This window comes from Solanum tuberosum, unplaced genomic scaffold, assembly GCF_000226075.1.
Source record: "Solanum tuberosum cultivar DM 1-3 516 R44 unplaced genomic scaffold, SolTub_3.0 scf00106, whole genome shotgun sequence".
In the NCBI taxonomy this organism is placed as follows: domain Eukaryota; kingdom Viridiplantae; phylum Streptophyta; class Magnoliopsida; order Solanales; family Solanaceae; genus Solanum; species Solanum tuberosum.
The window spans coordinates 1,667,882-1,680,772 of NW_006239032.1; the positions used below are offsets into that span (position 1 = coordinate 1,667,882).

The window sequence follows — 12,891 nt, forward strand, 5'->3', positions numbered from 1 at the left end:
TCTCGTCTGCGAAAGAGCGAAATTCATATATCACGGAGAAAGCGAAACATAAACTGAAACTGAAAGGCACTTTTTACTTCTTCCAACTTTCCGCTTTCTTTCTCTCTCTACATTGCTCGTCCTTCGCGGTATCTTTCTCTCTCTACTACACATATTTTATTCAAATAGTATATGATTATTATGTTTGTGTCTCTTTCGAATACAAAAAAAATGTATTGTATAATGTAGATTGTTGCTTTTTAATTCTTTTTGAGGTTTTGATCGTTCTCTTTCAGATTTTTTTTTTGTTCACTGATTGATTTTATTTTTGTTTATCGTGAACATTTTGAATTCAACACGCTTAAAGCGTGATAAAAAGAAATATTGGCAGCGAAATCTCTATGAAATTTTGAATTATTAATGTGTAACTGTTTACAAGCTGCCTTTTTGATCATTTGTTGGAGGTTAGTTTGCTTTAAGCAATACAAGGCTACTGATCGATGAGGTGGGTTGAGAACTCCGGTGTCTCATGTTATACTTGTTGCTGGCGGGAGGTGATAGGTATCATGTAGAATTGATCAAGGTGGGTGCAAGTTATCCCTAACAGAATTTAAGAGGATGGTGGGAAGGTGAATTCTAATTCTTCAATTCTCTCTATCACAAAACATGATAATGTTGTATTACTAAATTCTGAACAAGAACAAACATGTTAGGATTGGTTATGTGAATATTCACTATTCCATTAGTATTATGAGGATTCATCGCAAATCAAAGCGCAATTATGCAAACTATAGCTATAACAGACAAATATGACTTTTATATTTGCTATATGTGAAAGTTGCTCTTTTTTTTATTTCAAGACAATTTATTCTTATTTCTTATACCAAACGAATCCATATCTCCTTCTAATTAATACTACTACACCATTCATAAAAATAATTGAATAAAAAAAAGTATTTGCACGGGCAAAGATGTCTTTTTGATATATATTTTTCTCGTCTGCGAAAGAGCGAAATTCATATATCACGGAGAAAGCGAAACATAAACTGAAACTGAAAGGCACTTTTTACTTCTTCCAACTTTCCGCTTTCTTTCTCTCTCTACATTGCTCGTCCTTCGCGGTATCTTTCTCTCTCTACTACACATATTTTATTCAAATAGTATATGATTATTATGTTTGTGTCTCTTTCGAATACAAAAAAAATGTATTGTATAATGTAGATTGTTGCTTTTTAATTCTTTTTGAGGTTTTGATCGTTCTCTTTCAGATTTTTTTTTTGTTCACTGATTGATTTTATTTTTGTTTATCGTGAACATTTTGAATTCAACACGCTTAAAGCGTGATAAAAAGAAATATTGGCAGCGAAATCTCTATGAAATTTTGAATTATTAATGTGTAACTGTTTACAAGCTGCCTTTTTGATCATTTGTTGGAGGTTAGTTTGCTTTAAGCAATACAAGGCTACTGATCGATGAGGTGGGTTGAGAACTCCGGTGTCTCATGTTATACTTGTTGCTGGCGGGAGGTGATAGGTATCATGTAGAATTGATCAAGGTGGGTGCAAGTTATCCCTAACAGAATTTAAGAGGATGGTGGGAAGGTGAATTCTAATTCTTCAATTCTCTCTATCACAAAACATGATAATGTTGTATTACTAAATTCTGAACAAGAACAAACATGTTAGGATTGGTTATGTGAATATTCACTATTCCATTAGTATTATGAGGATTCATCGTAAATTGACAAGTTTTACGTTGGGTGCCAGCCTACCGCAACCCTTCTCCTTTATCTGGGTTTGGGACCAGTTGTGTGATCTTGTTCTGAAAAGACAAGTTTTTTTTTGTTCTTTTGGTATGGAGGAGAATAAATTATTTGATATTACTGTGACTTGAGTTGTTAGGCATTTGTTTGATGCACCCTTTAAATGGTATTTTCGGGGGCATCATGACTCGTGTGTGCGTTTCTTTATGGTTTCACTTTTCTTGTGCAAATTCTACAGCAGTTTAGGGCGACCAGTAGCTAGAAATGTCAATTGATATCATCTTTTGGGTCTCAAGTTCGAAACCCCTTGCCAGCGAAAGCAAGGGGTTTGCCTTCTGGGTTGAGCTCGTCGCACCGGGCTTGCCTAGTGCGGGTTACCTCTTCTATGTGGTTTGTGAGCTATTGCATAGGAGCGGAATTTTACCCTGTGCGCACTCAAATGGTAGTGGCTGCGGCTTTCCCTTGTCATAAAAAAAAAAAATCATCTTTTGGGTAATGACTTGAGTATAAGGATTCCAAGTGAGCTGATTAATATTTTCATGCTTAACCTATAAAAAGATAAAAAATTTGTGTTGATTCTTGGCCGTTAAGATAGTGTTAACTCATCTTTTGGGACTACAAATTTCCTGGAAGTTAGGATGCTGTACTAGGCATACTCTACTTGTTCATATTATTGAGGTCAATATGATCTGATATACGGTATACCCATCTGTTCATGAATATTCAATTCATAGACCTTTTGTGGTATATATGGTGTTGAATATGACCTTCATGGTTATTATTTCTTGAATGAGTCAACAAACTACAACAACTATTGGAATAGAGGTCTAGCTTCCTATTCTTATTTGTGGACTGAGAAAGAATTAATTTTTTCCCCTAATTTTTCTTTGTTGTTTTGTTCTATAGGTCGAATAGGTCTATCGATGGGTTCAACTACTCTGCTTTTCTTCCTTTCAGGTCAAAGCAGGGGAAATTCATCAAATCATTTTATATTGGGGGTGTTCTTTAGCTAGTGAGGGAATCTTGTCCTCTTCCATCCAATATAAAACTGAAACTTCTTGGAATTTTGCATGTCTGGCTCTGTGGCCATTGTTGATAGCATTGGAAAAACACTTTCTTTGTCAGATAGGACAACGTCTCTCGACGCTGTGTTAATTAATGAAAATAACCGCTCTAGTAAATGGACAAACAGTGAAGTCAATCATACTTCTGAAAGCACCAGCTTTAGAATTAGGGATCTCTTCTTACCAAATGGGGATTCGTATTCTGGATCTCTGCTGGGAAACATACCTGAGGGTTCAGGAAAGTATGTCTGGTCTGATGGTAGTCGGTATGAGGGTGAGTGGAGACATGGAATGAGGCACGGGCATGGGAAACTAGAATGGCCTACTGGTGCTGTATATGATGGTGAATTTTCAGGTGGCTATATGCATGGTGACGGAATGCATATTGCTCCTGATAAAGTGACTTATAGGGGACGCTGGCGGTTCAACCTCAAACATGGTTTAGGGTATCAAGTGTATCCCAATGGAGATTTTTTCAGAGGGTCCTGGATTAGAGGAACCCCTGAAGGACCTGGTAAGTATAAATGGGGGAATGGGAATGTCTATGTGGGTAATATGAAGGGAGGGACATTATCTGGAAAAGGAATTCTCACTTGGATCAATGGAGATTCATATGAAGGAAGCTGGTTAAATGGTATGATGCACGGTCTTGGTGCATATACTTGGAGAGATGGTGGCTGTTATATTGGAACATGGACACATGGACTAAAAGATGGAAAGGGAACATTTTATCCTAGCGGTAGCAGACTTACGGCTGGTCAGGAATTTTACCTCAATGCTTTGAGAAAACAAGGATTACTGCCAGATTTGAGAAAACAAAAACGAGTCTCGCATATTTACCATTCCTCTTCAGTAGATACAGAAAATGTCAAAGTAAGTGGAAACAAAGGATCCTCCAGACATTCATATGATAGGCTTTCAAAGGGGGACATATCAAATCTTGAACAGTCACACCCCACTAATGTTACTCTGGAAAGACGATGGAGTCTTGAAGTAGCTATTGAGAAGGTAATTGGAAATGATATAGATGGTGTTGACACTGGGAACGATATGAATACTCCAATTTTAGAAAGAGAATACATGCAAGGTGTACTAATCAGTGAGGTTGTCCTAAATGATCGATTCTCACCAGCTAGAAGAGCAGCAAAAAGGAGACAAAGGAAACTTGCGAGCGAATCGAAGAGGCCAGGTGAAGCAATTATTAAGGGTCATAGGCGCTACAATGTAATGCTTAGTTTGCAGCTTGGTATCAGGTACACTACTTACGTCTGCTCAAAATTTGTTTTTTTCTCATGTTTGCAGCAGATTGACTTTTGCTGGACTTTGTTGGTGCTGTTTTTTATTGATTCCTTTTTGTTTGTCGAACTACTTAAGCAACAGATAAACTGGTAAAATATAAATCTATCATGCTATAATACTAGTCCCTTTATATGTTTATTTCCATTATCTTCTTTAGCTATGGTCGTTAACAAAAAAGGAAAAGAAAAAGGGAAAAAGAGAGTTGAATTTGATATTCAGTTGGAAATGAAGTAGGTTTTAATGTCTGCATCCGCCTGCTCCTGTGGGTAATAATCATGGTTTCTTCTTGCTACTTGAATACATGGAAGGACCATTAGAATTGCTTGCTATGATTCTTATTTTTCTGTAAATCACTATGAATTGGAGGAAGGATCGAAGTCCTTGATATCAAGGCAACTCAAAGGAAGTTTGCATCTTTGCAAAGTTATGTCTTTGTAAGTCAAAGGACGGTTGCATCTTCCATAAAATTCTATCTACTGGAAATTCTGAGTTAGATGCTGAAAGTTGTTAAATTGTGTATATAATCATGGAAAAACGAAGGAATACCATTCAGGAAAAAAGTGTAGTCTCTTTTGATAACTAATTCATGTTAGACTTAAAAAAAGGTAAAATACATCATAGGCGAAAAACAGAATAACAAGTTCCTATACTCAAAGGATCAGAAGAATTATGTTAACGAGGTTAATCATGGTTAGTATCTTGGTATTTTGGTCACATCCATTTAGGTGGCAGTTGTTTGTGGTAACTTTTGTGAGATCTCGTAACATTCTTTTTTCCACAAACGCATATCTGCTGAAGTTTCTTCAAGATGTTTTACAAAAATAATTTCTTTCATAAAGCTGTTTTTTGAAGAAGTGATTTTGGTGTGTTTTTGAAAGAGAAGTTTTTCTTTCATCCACCAAACACTCAAATATCTTCAGAAAAACTACATCAATCCAGATATCTTTTCTTTTTGCACAATTCTTTTTCCTAAGAAACGGTTACATAAACTTTTCTGGGAAAATGTCTGCTGGCAGCAGGAGCACGCTACTTAATTAATCAGATAATAATGAATTGAACAAAGGGAAAGTCTTGGAGCAAACTGGAATGTAAATTGATGATATAAACTTCTTCTGTCGGTGGAGTTGGTAAAACCTTTTTATCCCATACAACCCTGTCTATAATTTCATTGTGTTACTCCTGAAGTGCAAACAGTATTGGATGTGAAAACTTGTTTATTAGTTGGACCCATTTGTTATATGATGAGGTTAACCATGTAGACACGTTTATTTGCTTTTGCCTTGCTTTCTCCTAAAATGCTGCGCAAACAAATGAAGTTGAGGTTTGTCTAGCACTAAATTCTTCACTGCAATTCAGCACATGTATTTAGTCATGCACTGCTAATGTTGCTTATGAAATTCTTTTGATTGAATCATGCCAAGTGCGCTACCACTGTACCTCTCAATTTCATTATAAATGTACCAGGCTGGTTATTAAAATATATACAAACTTGTTTTGTGGTTCAGCACCTTCATATAACAAGTCATCCCATCTATTTATACAAGCAGGGATCCTCTCTGTACACAAAAGTATAAATGAAACAAAAAGGATCCTTTAATACTCTCACTATATTGAAAAGTTCACTGGTTCTTTCAGTCCATATAAGCCAAAAGAGACATAGTGCAGTGATGTTCTTTCAATTACGTTCTTCTCTTTTCCTATCTTTGTAATCGCCAGCTTGAAATTGATTCACTGATAGTTTTTGCAACTCCCATCAAATATTGAACATAACAGACACCATGGTCCATATATGTGACTGTGAGGTTCAAAGAAAGGCAATCATACTGGACAAAGAGTTACTGTCCTCCTGTTTATCGTATATGAAACTTTATGACCAGTTAAGCTTCTAGTTTACTCATGTTGAAAAGTTTTGAAATATGACCAGATACAGCGCGGGGAAAGTTACACCGGGACAAAGGCGAGAAGTGGGAGCTTCTGATTTTGGTGCCTGTGCGTGTTCTCGGATGTATTTTCCTAAAAAAGGATCTCAACTGACACCTTCTCATCAATCAGAAAATTTCAAATGGAAAGATTATTGTCCAGTTGTTTTCAGGTTTGTCATTTACCATCTTCTACCTTCAAAGTCAATTGCAATTTGTGATTCCATTGTTTTTTGTCTTGAAGGCATGTCAACTGTGAGGAAATAGCTTGATCTATTCGAACGGAATCCGGATCAGCGAATGTACATCTAACTGACTTTAGTATACAGATATATATGTAAATCACAGCTTCATATCTTTTATGACTTCTCTCTGATCTACTTCGCTTTTGCTAATCAGTTAAGAAAGAGGATCTTCTTATAATAAAAGAAGTGTGACCAACATTTTTATTTGAATAACTGATGAACTGAGCCAACCACTTGGATCCCTTCATATATTCATTTTCTAGGTGCAACAGATGGTGTCGTAGAAGTCGAGCTAATTATTAGTATTTTGTTTGTTCATTTATATGCATGTGTAGAATAAGTGGAATGAATTTACCTTCTTGTAGGAATCTGAGGGAATTGTTCAAGATTGATACTGCTGATTACATGATGTCCATCTGTGGAAGTGATGCACTTAGAGAACTTTCTTCTCCTGGGAAAAGTGGCAGTGTGTTTTTCCTGTCTCAAGATGGTCGTTTCATGATTAAGACATTACGGAAGTCAGAAGTTAAGGTATGCTATCTTAGCTTAAATGATTAAATCTCATGCGTTGATGTATCACAGTCCGCCTCTTAAACTATTTTACCAGGGTGGTAGTCATGATTGTTCAGTTCAGGGAACGCATCTACAGGTAGTTGGAAAAGATTATTTAAGAGATAGAGATAGGGCTAATCGAAGTACTTCCTCATTCTGACGTTTCACTTATCTCGTTAGATTGCCTTGGCAATATCGAATCTGGAATTTCTTCTTTCTTCTCTTTCAACATGCTTCTTGAAGAGCTATCCTTCCCGGCTAATGCTTGGCATGTTTTCTTGTTCCTGTTATAGCTATAAAGTCTTTGTTTTGATACGTAATTTTATTGCATAGCAGCACTAAGATAGTGCTTACAATGTAGTTAACTTCTCAAAACAACTCTTTTTAAAATCTCTGACTAATTTATCAGCATTCCTCTGATACTTTTAAGTTAGGTATATGGAAAAGAGAATTTTTCCAATTAGTGGGTTGGTAATAATTCTTATTAACGTGCATTTTACATGTAGGTTCTGCTGCAAATGCTTCCAAATTATCATCGTCATGTCAAGGCATATGAGAATACTCTCATCACTAAATTCTTTGGTCTTCACATGATAAAGCCCTCAAGAGGACAAATGGTATAAATTTAGACATTCAAATTATTTCATCATTCCTTTCATTTACTTGTGAGTTTCTACAAACTGAGCAACACAAAGTTAAGACAACTTAAGAAAGTTATATTACATCAAATATGTTTAGTGTTTAATAATGAAAACAAAATTTCATAAACTTCTGTTACTAATTTAAGTAAGAAGTTGATTTATCATAGAAACAAAAAATGACTAATCATGAAATATCATATAACACATCTGAAAAACTTTAAATTGATATGTACATACTTACATGTTGAGATATTTAATTATAATCAACTCATATGTTTATCTGAGTAAAATTTGTGACAAGTATATGTTTTATACTTATCAAAAGTAATAACTACACCATCTAAGTTATTATGCTAAATGTATAAACCAAATTAAAGTGAATGCAGAATGAGTTTTGTGCTTTTGCTTTTTATTGTTTCTTTCTTTCATTATTTTGTCTTTCATCTTAATATATAATGATTTGTTCACTTTTTTTTTTTGTATTTTGATCATACATCTTCTAGCACACTAACACCTGCATGAGAACCAAAACCTGGGTGGGGGGACTCATTTACATTGTTAGCCAGAAAATCCTCCATCCCAATTTCTAGGACTCTCCTTCCATTTTGGATGTCCCAAAATGTTTGGCACCATTCCGTTTCTATACAACTTTCACAATATAAACTATTGAAATTTTAACTTTGATGTGCAAATGTTATTTTACCATATGCTTCAGCTTCCCTATCATTACTATAATCCACAAGTCAAATTAATAGTTTGAACACAAATACGACCATGTAAATGAGATGGAGGAGTATCATTTTCCCCCATGTCCTCCTCATTTGGTGGTTTGGTTCCAGAACACTTTTTTATGTGCATGATCTCATTTGAAGAAAGAATGTATAGACTCTTGCATATAAAAAGCTTAACTCTTTTTCTTTTTTCAATTACATTTGCAGTTACGCTTTGTAGTAATGGGAAATATGTTCTGCACAGAGTTAAGAATCCACCGAAGATTTGATCTTAAAGGTTCCTCACTTGGACGATCCGCAAATAAGGTCGAAATTGACGAGAACACAATTCTCAAGGATCTAGATTTGAACTACTGCTTTTATCTAGAGCCTTCTTGGCGGGAAGCTTTACTGAAGTGAGTCTTGGTAAAATATTCCATATTTTGCATGTATTTCCGCTGATGTTTATGCACTTAACCTTTTCTTTTCTTCTTATTTGTACATAGATCTTCCATAGGGCTTCTTGTAAATATTAGTGAATGTTCATATGCTAGGACTTCTTCCTTCCTTAAAATCTTTTTTTTTTTAAACTGGTAAATGTAAGTAAAAAGGACTTCTTTGTTTCTTAAAATCTTTTTGTCTAGCTTTAACAAAATTTCTTTCTTAAATTTGATCTAGTCCTTTAGTTATTTAGCATTTAAAATAGAAAGTACTTTGTGCAGTTAGATATCCAAGGATTTGAACAGCACCAGTTATGCTTTTCTGGTAATATTGCTGTGCTGCACAAAGTGGCTCAGTTAGCCCTTCGGTTAATGCCCGTCAGTAGCATGATACTTTTAAGGCCTTTTAATAGTTGAAACAATTCTCTTGTAACAAGGGAAAAACTAATGAATTGCAGTTAGTTGAATAATTCCATGAGTAGCTAGTTTTGATATTTTCTATTTCCTTGCATTAGGCTATTAGCATTTCTCAGCTACTATAGTAGCCGTATGCTTTAGTAACAGTTTTTTGTAATAGTCCGTATGCTTTAGTAATAGTTTCACATCATTCATCTGATCAAATATGGTGGAAAGTTCCGGCTTCGCTCATACCAAATATTTGCAAAAAATGAATGTTTTTATTGCTGTTTTCTCCATTCTTCTAAGTTGGAGATGGCTAGTTCTTGTATTTCTGCATATTTAATAAGATAAGAGTATGGTTTAGAGAGCATGGATCTATTAGTACTTTCCCTGTAATCAGTTACCACTTGCATTCAAAAACTGTTCGAGAGTATTTCTCTTTATGTTTGATGATCCTTGACTTCTCTAGAACCTCTATGTTAATAAGGATGACAATGGGGGTGGGGTGGGGGGTTGGCTTAACCTGCAAAAATCTCAACCCTCCCCACCCTGCCCTGTGAAGCAATTCTTTAAATTTTCAACCCCCCCTCTTATTTATGCATTCTTGCAAATTTCTTCAAGTATTTCTGCAAGTTTTTAGAAGACAGTAAAGTTTCGAGTGCATTCATGCATCTGGTACTTTAACCTGGAATAAAAAAATAGTGTCATCCAGAGATCATCTGACAGTCTTCCCTTTTATATGGTCACATACTTCACACTAGAATGATAAATCTTTATGAATTCATTCAAGTTCCTATGGTAATAAGTATACAATGAATGTGTTAAACAGTATACTGAAAGTTGAAATAGTTGGATAAGTGATTTGAAATGATGTTTGCTTTTTTCATTTCAATGAAAATCCTTTTAAATGCTCTTGTTTTGTTTGTTGACATCCATGTACTTGTACAGGCAGGTTGAGATTGACAGCAAATTTTTGGAGCAGCAGCACATAATGGATTACAGCCTCTTGTTAGGTGTTCATTATAGAGCACCCCAGCATCTACGATCTCCCATCTCGTGCAGTGGATGTACAGCAACAGAAGGATTGGGAATTGTTGCAGATGATGGTAGGTTTGTTTCTGAAAGATTATAAGTAATTATGTGGTTGAACAACTCTGAGGCTTATCACCATGAAACCGGGTAAATTCAGTATCTGGTGTCTATAAATTTAACTGGTCCAGAAGATCTGAACAGCAGTAAAGTCTAGAAAATACTTATTTACGAGAGCCCTGAACACCAATCTAATCTCAAAGAATAAATTCCAGAGTACAAAATAGACAAACTTTCTGATTTGGTTGTGTGCTGAGTATGGACGAGTTAGAAATATTGAAAGACTATGGAACAGTCAGCGGACTAGAGGACATTTCTTTCAACATTTAGGCAAAGGTGAGTGCCCTTTAATTTTCACTAATAAATAGGCTGAGGAGTTATTCTATTGTTATGCTATCGATCACTTTTGGGACCTTTGTAACCAAAAATGTGAGATAACTAGCAATGGAATCCCATGGTAGAACCTTACTTCTATTGACTCTGATTTTCGATGAGCTTTAGTGGTTTCATGTTTTTGAACTTTTCCATCTAGCTCATACCATTTCTATAGAAGTTGGGCACACAAATCTTTACTGCAGGCCACCGTGTGACACATTATAAATGAAAAGCTATCAAATTATTTAGAGATGGATGTGAAATTCCTCTCCTGTTCTTAAAAAAAAAAAACCGTTCAAACAAGTATGTGACATAGGCATCAGAACAATAAAAGATTTTACATTGTACAGTGAATTTGTCATCGACTTCAGAGTTCTAGTAATAGATCAGAGGTTTAGGACTCTTTTGTGTGTTAAATGTAGCTTGTGCATACTTTGTATACACCAATACTAGATGTATTTATACAATATAGAAGTTTCGTATCAATACTGGGAGTTCTTTGTTATTTTTTTTATGGGCCAGAAAGCATAATAGTTCTTTAATGTATATTACTGATCTCCCTTTCTAATCTGTGAAGGCGCACGATCACCAGGGGTGGAGCCACCTTTATACTTACGGGTTCGATAGAACCCAGTATCTTTGGCTCTAGCTTTGTTTTTGTATAAACATTCATTTACTATGTATGAATAATTTATCCAGAACCCAGTAAACAAAAAAGGATTATGGTCCAGAGCACATAAACTAAAAATCATGGATTTGCCTCTAGAACTAATCACTATTTCTGAACTTTTTCTTCTTTTGTTAATTATAGAGTCTCCGGAGGATGAAATATCACCCCAAGGCCTTGTTTTAATCCCTCGTGGTGCAGATGATAATTGTGTTGTAGTGGGTTCTCATGTCAGAGGCAGACGATTGCGAGCATCATCTGCCACTGGTGACAAGGAAGTGGATCTCCTCCTCCCTGGGACAGCAAGGTATTTTCAAAAAGCTTGAACGTGCTACTTTCCTTTTGTCAGTGCATTTTAAGCACGCTTAGAAAACCATGCTAGGACAATGTACTGCAGGACTCAGTAGGTTACTTGAACCACAGTGCCGAGTAAGTTTAAGTATGAATACTTCTGTTTATTAGAAGTTCCCACGACACGTAAAACACTGTCATTAAGCAAGACTTAGCAGTTGAGCCGGTCAGTGGCGAAGCCAAGATTTTCACTAAGGGGGTTCAATAGATGAAGAAGTAAACACACGAAGAAGCCGAAGGGGGTTCAACATCTACTATATTAACTAAGTTGCATGGACTCTTCACTTTTGATGCCGCACCCATGTCGGATTCTCCAAAATACACTACTTTTGGAGAATCCGACACGCACCCGCTGACATTTTTGAAGAGTCCAAGCAACAGACTATATTTACATAAAAAATAATTTTAACCATGTATAAACAATGCAATTTTCCGCCGAAGGGGGTTTGTGTTGGGAAAACACGGATAAACACAAAAATATATATGGTAAAAGTAATGGAAATAAAATGGGAAAATAATGACACCAAGAATTTTACGTGGAAACCCTTCTAAATAAGGGAAAAACCACGGGCCAAGAGGAGCAACTGATATCACTATAGTAAGGAATTTTACACTGTGTAGTCACGAATACAATACTCAAAGTGACTACAACACACTCAAAAAGAATAACACTCTTTTGATTTCCACCTTACTAAAATATCGCTCACACTCTATTTTTCTTCACAGACTATTTTCTTATATAGTCTATGGAAACCTCACAGCTCTCTAAATATTTTACTCTCTCTGTGAATTGGTGTGTCTGGGAATGAGCGAAGGGCTCTCTATTTATAGAAGAAATTTGCAACTGCAAATTTCAACACTATACATAGTATGTCAAAGTTGTGCCACCGAAAGCATTTTTAATTGCTGTGTTTTTCAACAATTGCTGCTATTGCAATTTGCCAACAATTGACAATTGCATGCAGCAATTGTTGACACTAAAAAAGAAAAGTGGGACTGGACCCCACAAAAGCTTCATAATTGACTTGTTCTATTAAGTTTTCAGCAGATTCCACAGCACTCTGAAGCTTATTTAACCACTTGCTCACGAGTAGATTTGATGCTTGCCACTGTATCTTCATATTCTTTAGAGAGAGCTCATACCCACAAGTTCTTTGCATAACTCGAACTTGTCTTTCGGTATCGTCTTGGTCAGCATATCTGCAGGATTTTCACTTGTGTGGATCTTTTTGACGTGAAATGATTCACTTTCCACTTCCTCACGAATCCAATGATATCTGACGTCGATGTGTTTTGTCCTTGCATGGTACATGGAGTTCTTGCTCAAGTCTATTGCACTCTGGCTGTCACAATAGACAATATACTCTATCTGATGCAAACCAAGCTCTTGAAGAAATCG

At 35.8% G+C, this 12,891-nt stretch overlaps 1 protein-coding gene and 1 non-coding gene across 6 annotated transcripts in view; both read left to right on the forward strand.

Annotated features, from left to right (window-relative positions):
• The first annotated feature begins 1,037 nt into the window (after window positions 1-1,037).
• LOC102578544 (phosphatidylinositol 4-phosphate 5-kinase 9-like) overlaps window positions 1,038-12,891 on the forward strand; it is a 16,222-nt gene continuing 4,368 nt past the window's right edge. The window contains exons 1-9 of one of the 5 annotated variants that reach the window (XM_015309601.1): window positions 1,038-1,100; window positions 1,421-1,580; window positions 2,699-4,058; window positions 6,029-6,196; window positions 6,634-6,799; window positions 7,327-7,437; window positions 8,400-8,587; window positions 9,959-10,116; window positions 11,286-11,448. In XM_015309601.1, coding sequence (XP_015165087.1) covers window positions 2,812-4,058; window positions 6,029-6,196; window positions 6,634-6,799; window positions 7,327-7,437; window positions 8,400-8,587; window positions 9,959-10,116; window positions 11,286-11,448 — 2,201 coding nt within the window. In that variant the 5' untranslated portion in view covers window positions 1,038-1,100; window positions 1,421-1,580; window positions 2,699-2,811. The other 4 variants (XM_015309602.1, XM_015309603.1, XM_006349462.2 and 1 more) reach the window with 4 other exon arrangements.
• MIR5303A (microRNA MIR5303a) lies at window positions 11,790-11,843 on the forward strand. The gene has a single exon (NR_130352.1). It is a non-coding gene; the product is annotated as a microRNA MIR5303a (primary transcript).